This window comes from Dipodomys ordii, unplaced genomic scaffold (assembly GCF_000151885.1).
Source record: "Dipodomys ordii isolate 6190 unplaced genomic scaffold, Dord_2.0 Scaffold44, whole genome shotgun sequence".
NCBI lineage: Eukaryota > Metazoa > Chordata > Mammalia > Rodentia > Heteromyidae > Dipodomys > Dipodomys ordii.
In genome coordinates, this window is record NW_012267260.1 from 5,033,715 (window position 1) to 5,054,268 (window position 20,554).

Consider the following 20,554-nt stretch of genomic DNA (forward strand, 5'->3'; position numbering starts at 1 on the left):
GTAAGCGTCCATGAAAGCATGGCTCATTCTTTCCCAGGGTCGATGTTAATACTGCTTGGGCAAGTGAATTGATTGTCTTGGTCAGTTTTTCTGTACCTCTCTTGTGAAATGCTAAACAACTCCAAGAGAACAATACATAGGCTCACAAGGGTGAGTAACAATATGGATGGGAAAGGGAGAGACACAAAGAATAAATGATGGTTTGGGTCAGGTTTTTTTTTTTATTTTCCTGTTTTTCTTGTGAAATGCAAAACGGTCCCAAGAGAGCAATACCCAGGACCACATGAATAGCAGTGGCATAAATGTGTAGTTTATTAATCAGATCTTAACCCTTCTGCATCCCTAAAAAAATACACTTAGAAAAAATAGGCTTAGCTTCTATGCTGGAAAGATCTCTCTGATATATATTTTTTTAATACAGTGACGTATTTCTAAATAAAAATCACGGCTAATTTTTGCACTTTTATAAAGTATAGAAAGCCAATCTCTGCTATTTTTCCCAGTTGAATTTTCCCTAAGACAATTAATTACTAAGTTTTGCCATCTGAAAGAAACATGAGGAGCATAGGAAGAGGAACTTGTTTGTCCTCACCTGAACTTCGATTTTTCTAAGTTGTTTGTAATTGGGTTCTGGCTTCCCAGACAGCTCACGGTTGGGCATAACATCCTCTTGTCTTATTAGAGCGATTGTCCACAGGACAAAATTGTCCCACCAGTTAAAAAAGAAGTGTTTTAATGTTTTGGCAAGATTCCAGTGAAGAATTCCCTTTACATAGCTAGAATAGGCTGACAGGATTAAGATCAGTGGGGTTTAAGACGAATGTGTTACTTTCCACAATGGGTAGATTTAAAGAGCACTCAAGTTATCTTAAGTGTAAGATGACTGATAATATCTTTCCCTGTAATCTGAAATCATTTGCATTACTATATCTGGTGTCTTTGCTAGTTACAAGTAGCCATTTTGATAGAGCTGGAAGGAAAAATATAGAAGAGTGTAGCTGGGTGCTGGTAGCTCTTGCCTTGTAATCCTCGCTACTCAGGAAGCTGAGATCTGAGGATTATGGTTCTAAGCCAGCTCTGGCAGAAAAGCCCGTGAGACTCTTATCTCCAATTAATCACCAGAAGACTGGAAGTGGTACTAAGGCTCAAAGTGATAGAGTGCTAGTCTTGAACAAAAAGAATTCAGGGAAAGTGTCCAGGCCGAGTTCAATCACCACAACTGACAAAACAGATAGAAGCTTGTCATATTCTTGCATTTTCTGGTATACTTACTTTGATATAGAATGAAGAAAACCTAGCATCTTTTCTCCTCAGACATACAGAGCATGGGGTAGTGATAAATGACAATGTAGACTTGCCAGTACAAACATTGAAAGTTTAGGCAGAGTTTAAGCAACAACTTCATTATACTTTCCTCATAATTATGCGTGCTTTTCAGCAATAGACTCTCTTGCTTTTAAGTAGGAAATCTGTCACACTTGAAAAGGGCAAGGATCTCTCCTAGCTACCTCATAAAGACATTTGAAGATGAGACCGCATTCAGCTTTCGACTAAATGGCAATACCATAAAGCCTCAAAGCAGTATTTATCAACTCTCCTTGTTCAATTATTGTAGTTTTTATTATCTTGAAGTAGATGTACAAAAGGGTTACCATTCAGCCTATCAGTTGATGAGTACAATTCTTTCAATCAAGCCTCCCCAATGCTCTTTTGCTTTGGAGATTTTGACAGGCTTAGTGTAGAATGAACGTCCTGATGTGCAGACCCACTTGGACATTCTCATTAATAGGTAATATCCATGAATACGACGTCACTCAGGACCATTGGTCGGCTGTCTCTGTACAGACATCCCAGAGCACAAAAACTCATGAGATGCTGACTTTGGCCTGTGGTCATGTTTCTCTGTAAGTAGAGATAGGAGTATCTTGTTTTGAAGGCTTCCCAGGTTAAAAACACTTGGGCTGATGCTATGTCAGAGTTTCTCCTGAGTGGTGACACATGCCTGTAATCCCTTGGGAGGTGATTATAAGAGGTTTACTGAATGAAACTAGTTGGGGCAAAAGCATGAGGTAAACTAAAGCAAACAGGGCTAGGGCCATGATTAAAGTGCTGGTGTCCTTTCCAAGTAAGTATGAGGCCTTGAGTTTGAACCCTAGAACCACAAAAAGAAACTAATCTACCACAAACTTCAATGAAACACCTCCTTTCTTACCTGTTGAGGAAAAAAATCAGTCTGCTCACTTAGTTAGCCTAGCAAAAATGAAGAGACAAACTTCCTAGTATTTGGAATGCCACGTCTCCGATAGAAACCATCGCCTCTATTTACAGCTCAAGTTCTCTGATAGGCCACTTGGGAAGTGATTTTATCAGTGAGAAGAAAACGATTCGCTCATGCCTTAACAATTGTAGGCATGAACGTAGAAACTGAGCGATTTTTGTATCCTGTTCAGTGCTAAAACAGGAACTCACCGTTCCGTTTCTTGGCTGCCTCAAACACTAACTTCTACCACGAAATTAAGAAATGACACCAAGTATGAAATCATCAGATGCCAGGGCAACTAGAGCTGTCTCACTGAAGAAAGCCGGAAGAAGAACTTTCAACAAAAGTTATAATATCCAAAAGGTATTTCCTAGGAAAATACCTTCTTGAAAATAGAGGACTACTCAAGGAGACATTTTAGACCTTACTAAGAAGAAAACAAAAATACCATTCCAAAGTTTACAAATTGCCTGAATCTGGTCCATTTTCAAAATTCCCTTTATTCTTGATAATTAAAAAATAGCTTGTAAATCAGATTTTTCTAATTACAGTAAGATTCATCATTAGATGCACACTTACTAAGTGAATAACATACCACAAGGGAAATAATGTTCCAAATATTTTGTTATTTCATTATCATTTTCATACTTGAACGCAGTGATGAATAATGATTTTAATGGAATTTCTCAGGATTGCTTTACTTAAGAGTTCTTTACTGCAATGCCTAAAAGTAAAAGTCTTAAAAGAAATTATAATAAAATCTTAGCTACTTGAAAAATGTTATCATATTTATCTTTATTACATAAGCTGCTAGGTGAAGTTATGCACCTTGGATCTTAACCTTGGATTTCAATAACAGAAACCATAAAAATCCAGTTTCACTAGACTTAATAAGGCACAGTTTGTATACATGATAGAAGAAGACATTATGTTTTGACTCTGTAGTCCCCAGAGTCAGTTGCCTTTAACAGTTCTTTCTTGGTCACAGCCTCAAATGCTATAAAAACTAGGTTTTTCCTAGATTTACCCAGTCTTCTTCATATCTTACTGTTAATATTAATGCCCCCAGAGAAGATAATCAGATTCAACTTATTTGTCCCTCCTCAATGAAATATTTGGGTTTCTGAATTTTCAGAGATAGATTCAGCTAGGCCAGAATTAAAATTTATCTCATGTCATCACAATGTGGTATAACATAATCTACACAGTTTTAATCCTTAAGTCACAAATTCTAATTTAGGGTGAGGCCAGGTACGGAGGTTTGAACTGATGGCGTCCTGCTTGCCATGCAGGAGTTCTACCCCTTGAGGAGTTCTACCAGCTTCTCACACTACTTTTATGCTTTAAAATTTTAATAATAGTGACATCAAAATATCATAATAGCATTATTTCAGTTATCCTGACATCATTAAGAGAGGGGATTACTTTTAAGTAGATTTTTTTAAATTCCTGGACAGTTTTTAGAGATATTATGATGAGTCTCTGAGTCCACAAGCATCTCTACAACATGCTTATTTTTAAAGTAATTGCAGTAACTTCTTCAGGTGGAAAGCAAATCTTAACCGGCGCCAATGCATTCTCCCTAAGACATCCTGCGTTCTGTGTCTTCCTGTGGTCGCATCAGCCATCATTTTTCCCAGCATGTGAGAGCCACAGAAGCTGGAGACCACAAGCAGCGTTCCACAGGGGCTCCTGAGTAGCAGTGGCATTTGGGAAGTGCAGCTCCTGTGTTTGCTGCTGCCAGCTGCATGTCAGCACAACCTCACCATGAGCGTTCAGTAACCGCTGCTACGTCATTCACACCACATCAAACTTGCGAGTATTCAGATCTACTCTAGTTAATGAGCAAGGAATACAGAGTAGGTTAAGTAGTTGTGCAAAGGAGAAGCCCTTCGCCAGAGCCGTTTGTGAATCACGTGCGCCTTGATCCACCTTCTCACCGCCCAACCCCCACCTCCCTTCACCTATCCTAGTTTTAGGATTTGTATTGAATGCTTTGACATCTTTTTGTTGAAAATGATTACTCTATTCTCTCATTTGCAATCTTGCAATCTCAACCTACAAAAGACCATATATCCAGAGGGTTTTATTTTTGCCTCATTTTCTGAAATTTTTTATAGCCCGTTATATAAGAGTAGGGCATTGGATAAAAGCAAACTCTCGGATTTGTCAGAATTTACAGTCTTTCTGCTAGTTGATGTACTAGAGCTTAGAGTTACGCTCACCTTGATAGATAAATAAAATGGTATATGATGTAATACAAAGAACAGTATCAAAGGGTAGGAGTGATATCATAAAAAGATATTACCAGACAAAAAATGCAATGCAAGTGCAAACTTTTGACAAGGGTCCTACATAATAGAACAATTTTTTGGTCCTATTTGGTTTCTGTTGTTTTTTTTTTTGTTGTTGTTATTGTTAAACATATTGGAAAAGACCAGAAAAGTAGTCACATAAAAAAATCTCTAAAGGGCTGGGAAGGTGACTCAGTGGTAGAGCGCTTGCCTTGCATGCTCGAGGCCCTGGGTTCGATTCCTCAGCACCACATAAGCAAAAAGAAAAAAGCCGGAAGTGGCGCTGTGGCTCAAGTGGTAGAGCGCTAGCCTTTAGCTGAAGAGCTGAGGGACAGCGCCCAGGCCCAGAGTTCAGGCCCCACTACCGGACCCAAAAAAAAAAAATCTCTAAAAAGATGTCTGGCTATTATCCCCTTAAATAACAGGATCAGGAATTCAGCGGCGCTCAGGACTGAAGTTTGCTGTGAGTGGGTTTCTGAAGCACTCCTGTTGCTTGGGATTATATTCCCTTGCTCAGCAAGTATTAATAGCACCTGTATTGGCTGAGAGAGGAATAGCAATGTCAGATCTCCTAACTTGAGCCTTGCGAATCTGTTGAAGAGAGCTTTGGCTGGAGGGCTCCAGGGTGGAATTATGAACTCATCTACATGGAGCTTGCGTATGATTCACGTAGATGATGCTGCAGGCTGACCACCGTGGTCTGAGAGAAAACGGCATCTGCAAGATTGCACAGAGGAGGTAGAAAGCCGAAGGACTGACCAGGTTGAAGCTGTAATATAGTGCATGGAGCGGCTACAGGAAGCAAAGGAAAGCAGCTACGTCGCTCAGCGCCAGAATGGGGCACTGTTAGAGTCAGCTCATGAGGGAAGGGCTTTTTCCAAGACGTATTCTTGGGCTTGAACACAGTGAAGAGTTTATGTCATACGAACACCACCCTCTCCATTTCTGTATTCCAGCTGTCCAGAAACAGATCCAAAAACTCAGCAATGTCACGTACATTTAAAACTCCTAGTGATTGACAGCGCAGGTTCGTGGCATGTGTTAGATTTCCTTGGTTCTGCAGCTCTACCTCTGCTCTGTCTCAAATGCCCACAACACACACACACACACACGACCCTCAAATTGTAAGAGGTAAAGACCTATGTGTATCCACTGCCTCCCAAATCCTCCAGGAAACAAAACCTAAGTCTTCCTTGGAAATGAATCATCTCTTAATAGTACTTTGTTAACAAGTCAAATATTATTATCACTATTTTCGAGATTATTTTGAAAAGGAATATGTCATCATAAGCAAGTCTGATACTCCTATGGAACAGTGAATCATTTTTTTCAATCTTAAACCACTATGAAAGTTCCTTGTGAGAGAAATATAAATGCAAATTATGTGTGATGAGATATAACTGCATGGTTTCCTCCTCTTCCCACCCCATGTCCTTTTGTAAATGCAAACTTTAAGACAATGCATTAGTTAAAATGCCTAAAAGTGTTTCTCTTAAAATCACTTATGACTCATTTTTTACTTTCTCTGGAAATCACAGTGAGGTATATAATATATGTGCATAATGAAGAATTTAAATTAACTTGCTTCTGTACTAACCTCCTCCCCATTTTGCAGTAAAGGTGTTAGTTTTAACTAGTGCTCACAAAAACCAGAAATGAGGGTTCTTAGAAACTGGAAGAGATGGATTTTCATCTTTAAACCTGAAATAACCATTTCCTTGAATGGCAGGAAAGGGTGGCATTAGATTGGGGAGCCTTATTTTGGAAATGGTTCAAGAGGACATCTGTTCACGGAGCTAGGAAGTCAAGAGCAGCCAACCAAGCGACCACAGGGGACTAGAACCAACAAACAGACTCCCAGAGGCATTGTAGATAATCTCAGGATTAGCACAGCCAGTGGCCTAGAAAAATCTGCTGTGATCACAGTGACCTAGGGAGATTTTCAAAGTTACCCTGCCCTCAAGTACATAGAAGACCAATTAACTCAATAGCTCTACACAGTCTCCAGAGTTCTGTCAGCTATAAATTTATGTGTGTAGCTGAATTTCAAAACTACTGACCTAGACCAAGTGAACAAATTGCAGTCCTAATAAAATACCTACCCTGAGTGAAGTTTAAGGGTTTTTTTATTGCTTATTTGTTTTATTTTTTTAAGTCAAAAGCCAGGCATGGTAATGCCTCTCAGCAGTCAGGAGGCTACATCAGAAGGATTGCAAGTTTGAGACCAACCTTGGCTATGTAGAAAAACATGCATCTACCCCCCCCCAAAAAAAGTCACAAGATAAAATTATGGATGGCATGATTTTGTAGAGTCCCTAAATGGGTGCCCAAAGGCAAAGAGATTCTTCCTGGTAGAGCCAGTCCCAATGGGAGTAAATCACACTGAAGAATGCACTTCGAATGCGCTAGGGCTCTCAGCACCACACATGATGTGCTTGGTCTGAGCAGTCACCGGGAGCAAAGGCCAAGAATGTGTTCCACAGCCTTTAATGCAATGTAGCCTGCATGCATGCTACCCGCAGAAGAACTGCATTTGCACAGCAAGAAAGCAGCTTCAGAACCAAAGAGCATCTTGTTGAAGAGTTTGTATTCCATCTTGCATTGCTTTTCAAGTCTATTATTGCTCGAGTCAATGGTCAGAAGTATGACTCGATCAAGAGGAATGTAAAATGAGAGTATGGGGTGATGGACCAAAACCAAACGTAAGAATCAGGAGAACATGGTCATCGCCAATAAGAAACATTAACAATGATCCAAGATACAGTTGTGGCACTGAAGTTAAAAACAAAAGGAAGAAATAAATTAAAACTGTTGCATATAGAAATAGGTTTGATCGTGACATTTCCTTCCATGCATACAATGTACCTTGATCCTATTCACCCCCTCTAATAAGAACTTTTAAGTGTTTAAGGCTCCAGAATATGTATGGTATTATACAGATTAATATTTAAAAGTAGTGCTTGTGCTAGTTCAAATTCGTATACAGACCTTACACATAGATGTTCAAGTGTATAGATCCTTCACTAATGATCTTTTTACTATGGCATTTGTGTCCTCGGTCACATTCGTGTGGATTTGGTGTGCGCAGTATCTCTTATTTATTTGTACAACTATTCCTCCAAAGCCATCAGAAAAATCTCACTCTACTGAACACTCACTTTGGTTATCCCAATATTTAAGTTAGGAAGAATTTTTAGCTCACATTAGCAATCAGATCTTCAGCCATAAAAGTTCTATCCTATCTTTAATCCCACTATAAAGACAGGATATTGTTGTTTCTACTCATCAGCTATGGCTAAGGTTGGATGTGTATGGGAAAAGAGTAAATTTTCATAATGTATCTGACCCAAAACAGTTTCATAACTTGATTGATGACCTGTTTCTCTTTAATATAAAACTTTCCCTCTAGGATAACTGTTGTCAAACATTTTACATTTACAAAGGTATGTGCTTCAACATTACTGCTTAAATGTCCAGAGATAATAGTTTATATGACCCCCTTATATTCTCCTCTAGAATAAGTATAAAGCATGTGAGGAAAGAATACACTTGAGCAAAGGGAACCGGTTGACTCGGTGTTACAAGGCTGCGCAACATGGTGACCAAGCAACGTGAAGGCCATTTGAGCCAGAGCTTTGCCAGGTCACTTGCTGGGAAAATTAAACACACGTAATTATCCACTACTTCATTTATTCTCCAGCCTGCATTTGCCAGTCACGGACCAGGCATGCAGAGAGAAAGCCATGGCCCGACATTGAAGAATTGGGAGAAGGAAGCTAGTCGGTCAGCTATTCATAGGCAGTGAGCACTGAAGGATGTCACTTGAGTCTCAGACATGACGTGCATCTGAATTACCTGTGAACTCAGACCCCAGGTTGTTTGGTCTCACCTCCAGAGTACCCAATGTCTTGAGTTGTGGACTAAAAATGGGTACTGCTAACAAGTTCCCTGATGACCCAAACACAGCTGGTCTAGAGAGCTACACTTTAAAACGTGCTGAAAGAGAAATGTGCAGGCGGTGGTAGGTATTCTGAGAGCGACTGGTCCAAATGTGCCCAGGAAGGGAGAGGGTCAAGACCCCACAGCTGAACAATTCATAGGCTCGAGAAGCTGCAGGGTCAAAGTGTGAAGGGCAATCCGGCCTCACAGGACAAACAGACCTACCTGGACCAAGGTGCGCCACGTCTTCCCACAGCGGAAACATGTGACAGCTGGCCAAACACTCCAGCCGGGGGTCTGAGGAATCTGTGCGTAACAAATCCATTCTGAAAACATATAAAGTAGGAGAGAATTTATCATTTTTAGTGAAGTCCTGGAACACATCAGTTTGATTGAAAGTTTCTAGAGAAAACACAGAACATTGGTTGCTGCTTAGCTAAGATGTGAATTTAACTGGTCATTCCGTAATTTTTTTATTTGCTGAACTTGACAACTCCTAAAATGCTGTGTGTGAGTCAACTAGGGAGATGATCCAGAGGGACTGAATCTGGATAATATTCTATTACTATGCTAAATAATAATGGACTATCGTTTTACATGGGCACGGTGGCAAGTTATCATATATCATTAAGGAAGTTAAGTGTCTGGGCTTTGTGCTCACGGTTTTTCCAAGGCCTGAGATAATCCTTAGCAATACTCCTGTCACTGCCTGTGCGGACAAAATTTGCACAATGGTTTTAAAAGAGGGCCATCTTTCAATTCAGTCAAGTTGACAACTGCTATTGACCTCTACAACCTTCAAACATGTATACATTTTAGATTCCACAGCGTTTGGATCGCTCTCTGCATGTGGAATCATTCAGTACCAAACAGAACACAAAAGGAGCATTGATAAATACTGCCTGTAAGAGAGAAATGCTAAGTTAAATCAGAGCCCAGAGCATCTGCAGATGTCTTTGGTCCTGTTTGAACAAGAACTACTTCAAAGTCCGAATGGCTTCAACATTGGCTGAGATGGACTGAGTTAGAACTCCAGTGCCACTAAAATTTTAAAAAAGAAATGACATTGTTGAAACTCATAGCAAAGCCACACACAAAATGCTTCTAAAAGCCAAAATTCTCTTACCAAATGCTCCAATAGAGTTTCCTTTTTAAGGCTTCATGAGTAAATACTAAGATTTTTTTTTATCGTTCTCAGTATTTGGAAGTCACACCTCAAGGTTGATTAAGAGAATAATTATTGACTAGAAGAAATTTTTCACCAATTGGGAATGTGAGCACTCAGTTACCTGGGAACTAGGAAAATAAAATGACATTATAAATTAGCCACACCACTGAGTTACTAATCCACCCAAGAAATTTTCAGGAAGAACTGATAATGTGCCAAGTAATGTAGCCCATGCTCTACACTAGAAAAAACTGTTCAGATTGCTCAGAATAATAGTATGTCTAGTAGAGAGGAGAAAGTGAAGTTACCTATTTTGCCTTAACTGAAAGATTAGTGCTATGAGACAATGCTAATTCCAACTGTATCCTCTGCCTGAAATTAACCTCATCAAAACATGGTTCAAAGTTAGCTAATACTGGTTTGCAATAATAGAAGTTACTCTATTACATTTTTGATGGAAAGAAATTTTGATGAGTGCCGGGTTATTTGGGAGTAAAATGCTAATCAATCAAACCCAATCAATCTATCTCTGTATTAATTTTTAAAAGTACAAACCTTTCTTCGATTAAAGTTAATACACTAAAATAAACTAGTAAATATGAGTACAAACAGATTCCAACACTCATCATTGATCCTCTAGGAGGGGATAATGGTAAATGAAGACAACAGTCAAGCAAGAATTCAAATGGAAGGAAGGAAGGAAGGAAGGAAGGAAGGGCAATATTACAAAAGTCCATCTTATTGAATGCTGACCCAAAGTCACTTCCTTTCATGTTATCACTTCTGCCCCCTTTTATTTAGCATAGACATGATGCTAAATAAAATAATAAAATAAGGATAGCTTAGCCTTTCATGGGTGGTTCATGCTTGTAATCTTAGCTACTCTGGATGCAGAGATCTGCAGTTCCTGAGCCAGCTAGGACAGACAAGTCCTATCTCAAATTAATTCCTCCAATTAATTATCTCCAATTAATTCCTAAAAAGCTAGAACTAGTCATGTGGCTCAAGTGGTAGAGCACCAGCCATGCATGAAAGAAGCTGAGAACATGAGGCCCTGATTTAAAATCCCAGTATTGGCATTTTAAAAAATGATTTTTAAAAATGGCCCAAAGTCTAATTACTCAAAAGTCCTGGAATTTCTAATTTTCAGTTACATATTTTTACTTCCTTAATGGATAGATGATTTTATGTGTTCATATCATTTACTTACCTTGAGCACTGTCGAGGATGGAGACAAGGTATGTCGTGGTTTCTTTTCTTAAATGTTCTTGATCTATTGGAAGATGCTAACGAGGAAATAACCAGGAAGAGTGGAACACTAACATGGTTTATACTTGAGGGTAGACACAAGTGATTGCCGGGATTTGGGGCACTGAAAAGAAATACTGCGTGAGGGAAATACAAAAGACCTCGAGGATTTCACTTGTAAAGCTGAAGCCATTAGCCACGTCTATTATCTAGTAAGTAATTTTAAAGTATCTTCACTAATCAATGTGAAAGTATCCTTGCTGAGGAATATTAACACTAGCCTTGCACCCCCTTAAATATTTATCAGCAGCTTACCTTTTAACAAAAGCCATAATTTCCTTTAACAGAGCAGGGACCGTGTTCATAACCAACTAGTCAGTGAAAAGGAACAGAAACACAGTGGAAACGTGGCGATGTTCTCCCGGTAGCCACAAATTCAAGTGGGAGCCATTGCTATGCTTCTTCTTCTTAAGCTAAGGAAGAAAAATAATCTTCCTCAAGCCATTTGTGGCTGGAATATAAGGAGTTGGCCCACAAGCACAAAAAGCCAGCCTGTCGTAAGCAGGAGGAAAAAAATGTATCTTTCTCGCTTCCCTCTAAATGAATAATTTATTGCTATTCCACCTGCTGTTCCCAAATGCATGTTAATGAATCATTGATTAATCCCAAAAACATATGTTTGTAATTAAATCACAGGTTCTATAAGATCATTAACCAGTCCTCTAATACCTGAAATTAAGGAGAAACTGGGTGGCTTAAATTCTTGGATGCCACAAGGAATACAAGCAGTATTTTCTGTACGAAGGTACTATTTCTGTGTTGCTTTTCTTTCTCCTAGAACTTCCTGAGCATCTAACTTGTTCCTGTACGGAATGTGTTTTAGTTCCTTTAATACCAGTAGAAGTATTATTCAGTTCCATCTATTGAAGTTCTGACTCAGTCAGCAAGCAGATAATAGCGTTGTCGCTCGTCCCAAATTGTGTGTGTGTGTTTGTGTGTGTCTTAGTTTAACCTTATTATAATCTTTTCAAGGTGACGTGTAATTTATGTTGATGGAGCACCATGTTATTTGTGCTGGGAAAGGCATTATGAATGATTGCACATAGGTTTCAGCATATGCAAAGCTCTCCAAAATTGTTACAGCTTCTGGGAAGCCATATAGCAGTGATTTCCACTAATGTTTTTAGTTCTGTTTGACTTTCAGCTGAAATGGCTGCTTATACTTTTATCCACTTGAATCTTGAAGCTGCAGTCAAACGAATATGTCCGGCTCTCTTTTGTACACATTGTTTTATCTGACAGGATAAATTTGTTAATGGAGGGAGGTAAATATTAGAAGCTAAAATCCTATTTTTCTTCCTACTATTGTTTCTGAACTCAGAATTGCAGTATGTCTGTCATAACATCTGTTTGTATCTGCAATCTCTTCTTCTCCTAGAACCACTGCAATATTGGTTCCGTGCTCTCACCTGTTTCGTTCGCTTAGTCCAGCACTTTCTAGAGCATGCCCAAGAGTCCACAGGGGCAACACTCAAGGTTGGGTGTCCATCGATGGTCTATTCCTGTCACTCTAGCTGACAAGCTCAAATCAACTAAGTGCTTCAGAAATGTGTGTGTTGGTATTTGGGTTAGAGAATGGAAAACAATGACATCCATAATTGTGTTATCCTCGGTCCTCAAGGTACCAATACAGTGTCTTTATAATTTCAAGTTGTTAAAATGTGATCACAATGAAATAAAGCTTAGGATGTGGGTGTGGAAATGCCAACTGGTTCAAAGTACACTCAGTGATGACCGTTACTGTGTTTACTACCTGTATACACGGGTGCAGTGTCCCCTTCCTTAAATGACGAACTTCGCGGCTTTCTTATGGCCACTTTCCACATGGAAATAATTCATCCATCCACTCCCTTGAAGCTCTAAGGAAGGTATTGCCGAGACAAAGGAGCCATTTAAACCAAAACACAATGGGTTCAATAGCTTAGCTATAGGATGGGAGTGAACCATCACTGCAATACAATATTGAAACATCTCAGGATGCAATAAAGACATGTAGAAATTCCATGCAACTATGTCAGGCCATTTGACTCTTCAATTATTGTTCAAATACAAAGCCATTTGGTTTATCTTGCCATAGGCCATGGTTGAAAGGTCAGTGTGATGCTAACCTGTTCCCAGGATAGAAATGTTAAAAAAAAAAAAAAAACAAGATGATGGGTTGTTTGTTTGTTTGTTTTTAATGATGTTGTATTACAGGACAGATGTTAACCACCAGATGAAAATGAAGATTTCTTGCAACCTTGTATCGTCTGTGTGTATCTATTCTTACTAGCCTAGGGAAGAGAATAAAATTTCCAGTTTTCTGCTGATCTCATGTCATTTTCCACAGGCAACACAACACACCAGCACACAGCTCCATTCGGGTACAAAACTGTTGAAAGAGAAGAAAACGGGGTTATTCAGAAAACTTGGAATATTTTTCAGGTGTGAAATATGAATTCTTCTGTCTAGGTTTTCTCCAAAAGATCATTTTGGCCAAAGCCAACAGTCTCTAAATCTCCCTTAAGCCATTTGTATCACAAATGTTGTCATGCTCTAGCTGTGACAGTTTAGATTCATTAACAAACTGTTAATATCATTATCTAAACACAACACTTGTATCTTCCCATTATGAAAAGCTATTACAGACGTATATGGATTTCTATAAAAGTTGATATCTATATGCTTTTTATATTAGAAACCCATGTGGAAACAAAATTAATCTGATGAATGCTGTTAATTATTTTAACTTTTTCTATTAGGTACAAAAAATGTTCATAAAATTATTCTCTCTATAACTTACCAAGATTTATCAGCTTGAGTAATTTTTATAATCAGAAGACTGGTTTTGTAATTAAAGTTTTGTCAAAGAAATATGAATTGTGTGGCTCCTTCCTTCCTTGAAGTCATGTGACTGAAATACTAGAAATGCTGTCGGGTTTTCTCTCCTATTCTCTGTGGTTGGGAATGGGGAACCTAGAAAGTCCTGCTAATGAGCGAGAAATGAAAATGAAAGTCTGAAAACCATGAGGGACATGCTAGAATTAGGAACTCCAGGTAGTCAAAAGCTGGGGACCCCGCCACATTTGGTTAAATGTTGCTCTTTTATGCCAGGCTCAGCTACTCAAGAAGCCAGGGTAAGATGATAGCAAGGTCTTACCTCCATCAATAAACTGAGCGTGGCAGTGTGCTCCTATCATCTTAATTACACGGGAGGCTAGGGGGAGGATTGCAGTCCAGGGTCACTTTGGGGGGGAAAAAAAAGACTCTCTGAAAAGTAAAGCAAGAAAGGACTGGGGACGTGGCTTCCATGTAGCTGGCCAGTCTAACTCAAGAAAAGATGTGGCACCAAGTTCAAATAACTATCACCAGAAAAAAAAATAATTGTTACTTTTCCAATCTATTCTCTGATCAGAGCAATCTGTGGATGTGACCGCCTTAACCTGATCAGTCTTAACATCAAATGTGACAAATCTCTTCAGAGCCTTGATTCTTCTAGTCTAACCTCCCCTCCCCAAATGCTTCGGGAAGATAATAGTTGCATCTCAAAACAAAGATATCCTGGGAAATTAGAATGACAGGAATGGCCATGAAAGGAGGGCAAGTACTCAGCTTCATATTTTCCCAATGTCATTGCCAAATTGCGGAAGATTCTAGCAAATATAGACTTTCCTTCTCCAAACGGTCTGCCCTGCCTACTTACATGGAGAAAACTGTCTGAAAAAGTTAGGAGAGTGGACTACATGTGTCTTACCCTACCCCATATTTTAGGCTGGTTGTAATATTTTCCTTAGAAAGGAAGTAACAGAGAAAGGGGGAATCAGAATGGCCTATTAGGAGAGAGAAAGCAAAGATGTCCGTGTTATTTGATAAAGTTACACTTATAGCTTGCTGAAATACAGATCCAACAGTAAAGAAAAATCTTTACCTATCAAAGTCATCTCACAAGGAATGACATGTTAATTTAAAAAAACAAACACATCTGACATGGGCACTAAATAAGTATGCAAATGATGTGTCGAGTCATCGTCAGGAACATTTTAGGTACTATTCGCCAAGTCTTCTTTATAGATTCCTTGGGCTGTGCATCTTCCTGTGGTGGAATAACAGAGGAGACCAGCCAGTGCACAGAAAGGAGTGTTAACGAAAGGAGGGGTCTCTGCAGCCCCTAAAGTCAAGTGTGGTTTCACATCTTCATTATCCATTCAGAACTGCTGAACCTGCTTCTACAAATAAAGCAGACAGGGGTCCTAAACCCCACCAGAGAAGGCAATCAAAAATGTTAAAGATCCAAGCATTAAGGAATAAAACTCACACACATATCTACACACACACACTTGCCAGAAACATAAGTTTTGATGTGCACTTAGGAGAAACACATACCAAAAATATAGTTAGGCCAACAGAGCTGAATAAAGATGCAAGAAAGCAAGCTGAGAGTCCCTTTTGTAATATTTATAAGAAATAAATAGGCCAGTGCTACTTGAGGTGACTTGCAAGATGGTACTGAGAGATGAAAATAGCTTTTTACTCATCACTGGAATAGAGGTTGGCCACTTCCATTTCCGAAAGAGTTCAGGACACACTGGAAGGCTCAATAGTGGAAGAAAATGATTGGAAGCAGTCAGATTAATACACACACAAAAATAGACCGTGGCTCAGGAAAAATAGAGCAGTGACCCACAGAAACCATGCAAGTTGGGAGGAAAATAATAGATCTGAGCCAGTGCGCCCAGAATATGCTGTACTTGTTCATTCTATGTGGAGTGCTTGTTGCGGAAAGATGCTTGAAAAGGCAATCGGTGGTATTTCTAGAAGCCAGGACTCATTATCACACTGCTCTGAGAGCAAAGGCAGATAGGTAGGGGATGCTTTTTGGTACTGAATACTTTTCTGTAGGATTTTTTCTTCAAAGGTCAATGTAGCAATCAAATGTGAGCCCAAGAACCTGCAGCAAGAACCTATTCGTCCCATCATGTCTTTCTCCATTGCTGAGGAGATTTTGGACAAGCATTGTTAAATGGAGGAGCAGAGGTGATCCTTCAGCTCTTAAGTGATTGAACGATAACATTTTAGCCTGTGTATAAAAATAATGAATGTGTTCCATCAATGGTATCTAGCACCCCTCCTTTCTTCTTCCAACACTGCACATCTAGCTGCTGTAAAGTTCACAAAAGAAAGTCACCATACCCTAAACCTTGCTGATTGAACTGTGAGTGACTATGGAATCCCTCGTCTCAGCCAGCTTCCTCACCCTACATTATTCACAATCTAATCCTGTATCCCAAACTGCAGGTCTTTCTACAAATACCAACTTTCTGTTGCCAATGCCCTTTCAAAGGACGATCACTTTCTCGTGATGGAAATACAGTATCTCTTCAGACAATCACGAGGAATGGCCTCCTTCTATCTGATATTGGCGTTCATTCTTTAGTCAAATTGGAGTGGATCACTGTCCCTCTTTCACAGATGTTCCACCATGTGGAGTGCACTCTTGTTCTCCTAAGGAGCATTACATCACAGGAAAATTTCCAGCCTTCCAACTGTTTCTCCGGGGGTATAATTTCCCAACAACACCTCATTCATTACAGGAGATTCTCAGCATATTCCTTCCCACCAGTGGCGAGCACCTGGAATGTTCTTTCTCAGAAGTTATTCAAGGAGGACGGGTGGGGGGGGGCATCTCAAATTCTAGTCTCTGTGAGTGCTCTTCCCGAGAGAGGAAGCTTTGGCCCCACACCTCATTCTTCAGATTCGCCTCTTCACCCAAGCTCATACCCACAAAAAGGAACTTTCCAGTTACTGAGGCCCACAGGCTGTAAATAGCATTCACAAAAGCAATGTGTTCTTATTTCCTTGTATACTCCTGGATAATATAAGATGTTTTCAGTATTTCCCATTTCCAATTATTTCCACTTTTCATTATTTTTACATCACTAGAGTATGCCAATCTGACAGGTAGCTTGGGAATTAAGCACAAGGTGTTTTGAATTTGAAATATTTGGATTCACTTCAGATTCTGTATCTGAAATTGGCCAACCCAAGTCTGTGGTTGGGAGAGTTATCTCACTTTCCCATGTCTGACTTCCCTGGGATCTTAAAGTGTGAGCAGGTAATGCGTGGAAGCATCACGAGAAACCCCTCACTTTGTACATTTAATGTGCGTTAATAAGCTATTTCAATGTGAATTATGAGTCAGCAAGTATGTATTGACATATTACTATCATTTGTTCACTGATTTATCACATTTATTTCATGTATTCTTACTTACGCACATAGATTTGTACAAAGCAATTACTGTAAAGCTCTCAATGTAGAATTTCATCACACAAGGACTGGATATTACTACTATTATTGCTACTGTTATTACTACTATTATTTCTCCCTTCTTGAGAAGAGACATTCCCTTATAAAAGGCATACTGAACTTTGATCAGTTTGTTCTCTATTTTTTGTCTGCTGTTCATTTCAGCCTCAACCTTTGGGAAATTAATAATATATTGTACGTTAACTATGTCTATCCTATTGTCAAAGAACTGAGATGTAATGACATTTATGAAACATTAACATTCTGTTAATTATAGAGCAATCTTTCTTCAGTGACTTGGAGTCATCTGATGAATTCCCGTTATTACTGCCCTGTGGCTATATAGAAGACAGGCATTCTAGGGAATGGTTACAATTAATTAATTATGATGAAGAAGGGATATACTGTTTTTAGTTGCTATATCAAAGAGTTACTTTTTACATAACTTCAAAAATTAAATTTGTATTCACATTTCTTCCAAATGAATCTACTTTTACTTATTTATGTATGAGTTAGCACACATGTAGAATATGGGGGAGATTCTGTGATACTTCCATATATTTACCTGGTGGATTTGAAACAAACACAGACTCCACCATCTTACACACCTTATTCCATCAATTCCTATCCTTTCTCCATTTCAAATAGCATTTTCTGGACGGTTTGTGAATGCTGTGTATAAGATGTTTAGGCCATAAAAAGGCATATAAGCACAAGGGCAGATTGGACCAGATAAGAACCAGCAGCAAAAAAAAAGGAAATGTCAACAGAATTTCAGGAGTTTGAATGTCGATGAAAATTCAGTCATTCATTTAGGAGACAAATTAAGCTGAAAGCCAAAAAGGCCAAGGAAACTCCAAATGAAAACCGGCCTAATTGTTTTTTTAACCATGAAACCCTCGGCAATCGCACGGATTGGGTGAGCAGGCAAGGTGCGGGTCCTTGCGGAGAGACCTCAAGTCAAGCTGTGGTGAGCTGCGGGGCGCCACATCTCCCCTCTGTGCCAGGGTAGAGGATGCCCAGGACTCCACAGAGGCTCTAGAAACTTCTGTCAGATGAGAAAGAAGACCAAGGGAGTGCGGAGCAGAAGAGAAGGTGGGAGCAGAAGGAAAGGAAAGAAAGAGAGGACGAGAGGGAAGGCAGGAGCACTGCAGAGCATGCAGAACGAGGCGAGGATGGAGTAGTCGCGCGAGTGGCCCTGGCAAGCTCACCTTGACGGGCCTTGTTCTCTTAAGAGAAGAAGAGGGACGGGCACACGCTGGGCCGCCACACACTGTCCCCAGGCTTCTGATTTTTGCAGTGTGTCAAAGTTGCTGGACCACTTGGTCAAAACAATTCGTTCACTTCCCAGGGCGTCCAGGGCTGCTGCAGAGAGCAGAGCGTCATCACCCAGGACTGCCTGGCTCTCCCAGGCCAGCCCAGCCCTCTGACGGAGGAGGAAAAGAGGGCTGAGAGCTGAAATCGGTGACCGCATGCCCCTGACTGCCCTGGGGACATTCCCATCCATGCAACACCATGACCTTTGAACAAACACATCCACTCCACCATGTCCCATCCCTCTCTTCTTCCTCCTTCCTCCTTTTGCAAGTCTGTGGCAGGTTTCATTCTGTTCTATTCATAGATATTGACAGATGACTATAGACATGGCTAAGAGATGGAGAGCAATAATATTGGATTCTCTCTGTCTTTCTATTAACACAGAAATACATTTCGATGCTGTATTGGTTATAAAAGGTAGTCCATTCTAGTTTATCAACAAACAAGGGTTTTGGTTAGGGTTAAGGTTAGAGTTAGGGTTAGGGTTGTCTCAAATCTTCCTTTCAAAACAGTAGTCTCTTTGATTTTTCTCTCTATATAGAATGTAATGAAATGTAAGATATAATTACAGAGCTGACTAGAAGAGTGCTGTGGACAGTGTATCTCATTTAGTCTCCACAAATACCCTATGAAGCATGTACCCAGGGCCCTCTCCCTTTAGACCTGTTTTCCTGGTTAAGAAATTGAGTCTTCAAGATGTTAATACTTTCTCAAGATCACAAGCCTAGGAGAGAAGAGAGCTGAGACTTGAACCACGCTCTCAGAGCTGGTCTCTGTTGTGAATATGTAAGCCTCCTCTCTGACACCTAAGAGTCTATACCCATACTAAGAATCTAGACCCATACTCTTTACATATAGTCAAAGTCATGGAGGTCACAGCAAGTGGCTAGAAAACCGAAGGCTGAGGGGGGGGAAACTAATGGAGTATCTACTTGGTGTTTTGAATACAAGCTTAAAAAAATAGTATTATTTAAACAATTGCCATTGGCTTCTCTCCTAAACTTTCCAATAGATTCTGAAGCCAGTTAGAAGACAACACCTAAAGTTAAATTTAAAATAAAATAAAATCTTGGGAAGAGCATTTTTGGGGGGGGGTCCTGTCGTGGGGCCTGAACTCTGGGCCTGGGCGCTGTCCCTCAGCTCTTCAGCTCAAGGCTAGCGCTCCACCACTTGAGCCACAGCGTCACTTCCGGCTTTTTTCTTTTTGCTTATGTGGTGCTGAGGAATCGAACCCAGGGCCTCAGGCATGCAAGGCAAGCGCTCTACCACTGAGCCAACTTCCCAGTCCGGGAAGAGCATTTTTGCTGTGCAACTGAAATAGTGTTTTCAAAGATTTTGCTCTTGCGGCGTTAGGGTTACTGTTAAAGTGGGCAAGAGAGAGATTGGTGAGGACGCACCTTGACACTGCAGCTCCTGCCTGGTGGGCAGTTTTGCTTTCTTCAGCATTTCCATAAGTTTAGTTGGGGCTTCTGCCAAATGGCCTAGTTAGTTCTTAGTACAAATCTCAGGCCCCCTCTCAGCCTATCCTGTTTTCCATTGGACTTGACCTTGAAGAAATATTACCTTTGGCTTGTTGGGCGGGACGGAGGTGAGATGACTTCCTGCTCCGGTCTCAGTCAGCTCTGCTGAATCAGGGGAATTTCACACCAGAAGGAACCTGGGGCATCATGAATCACCAATGCGTGAGGTCCGCCCGAGGAGCTGTGCTCCACACCGGCTGCTGCGGCTGCGGCCGAATGTCCCATTGTACACAGAGTTTCCCCAGACGCCCCTCACTTGGCCTAGTGAGATGAAGTCACTTCCCCCTCAACGCATCTGTCACTGGAACCTGAGAGGGAGCTACTACTTGCCTCTATTTTTAAGAAAAAGTTGTGATTGTTTTTCACCTCCCACTTGATTTTCAAATGACCTATAATTCAGATATCTACATTTACTTATATGACTTGTCTATATGTATATGATTTTGAGTTTAAAATTACAAAA

General features: G+C 40.1%; 1 protein-coding gene across 1 annotated transcript in view; it reads right to left on the reverse strand.

Moving 5' to 3' along the window:
- Positions 1–7,002: 7,002 nt before the first annotated feature.
- Opn5 (opsin 5) overlaps positions 7,003–20,554 on the reverse strand; it is a 61,016-nt gene continuing 47,464 nt past the window's right edge. Inside the window, 4 exon segments of the mRNA XM_013019074.1 lie at positions 7,003–7,202; positions 8,719–8,819; positions 18,466–18,680; positions 20,135–20,196. Coding sequence (XP_012874528.1) covers positions 7,003–7,202; positions 8,719–8,819; positions 18,466–18,680; positions 20,135–20,196 — 578 coding nt within the window.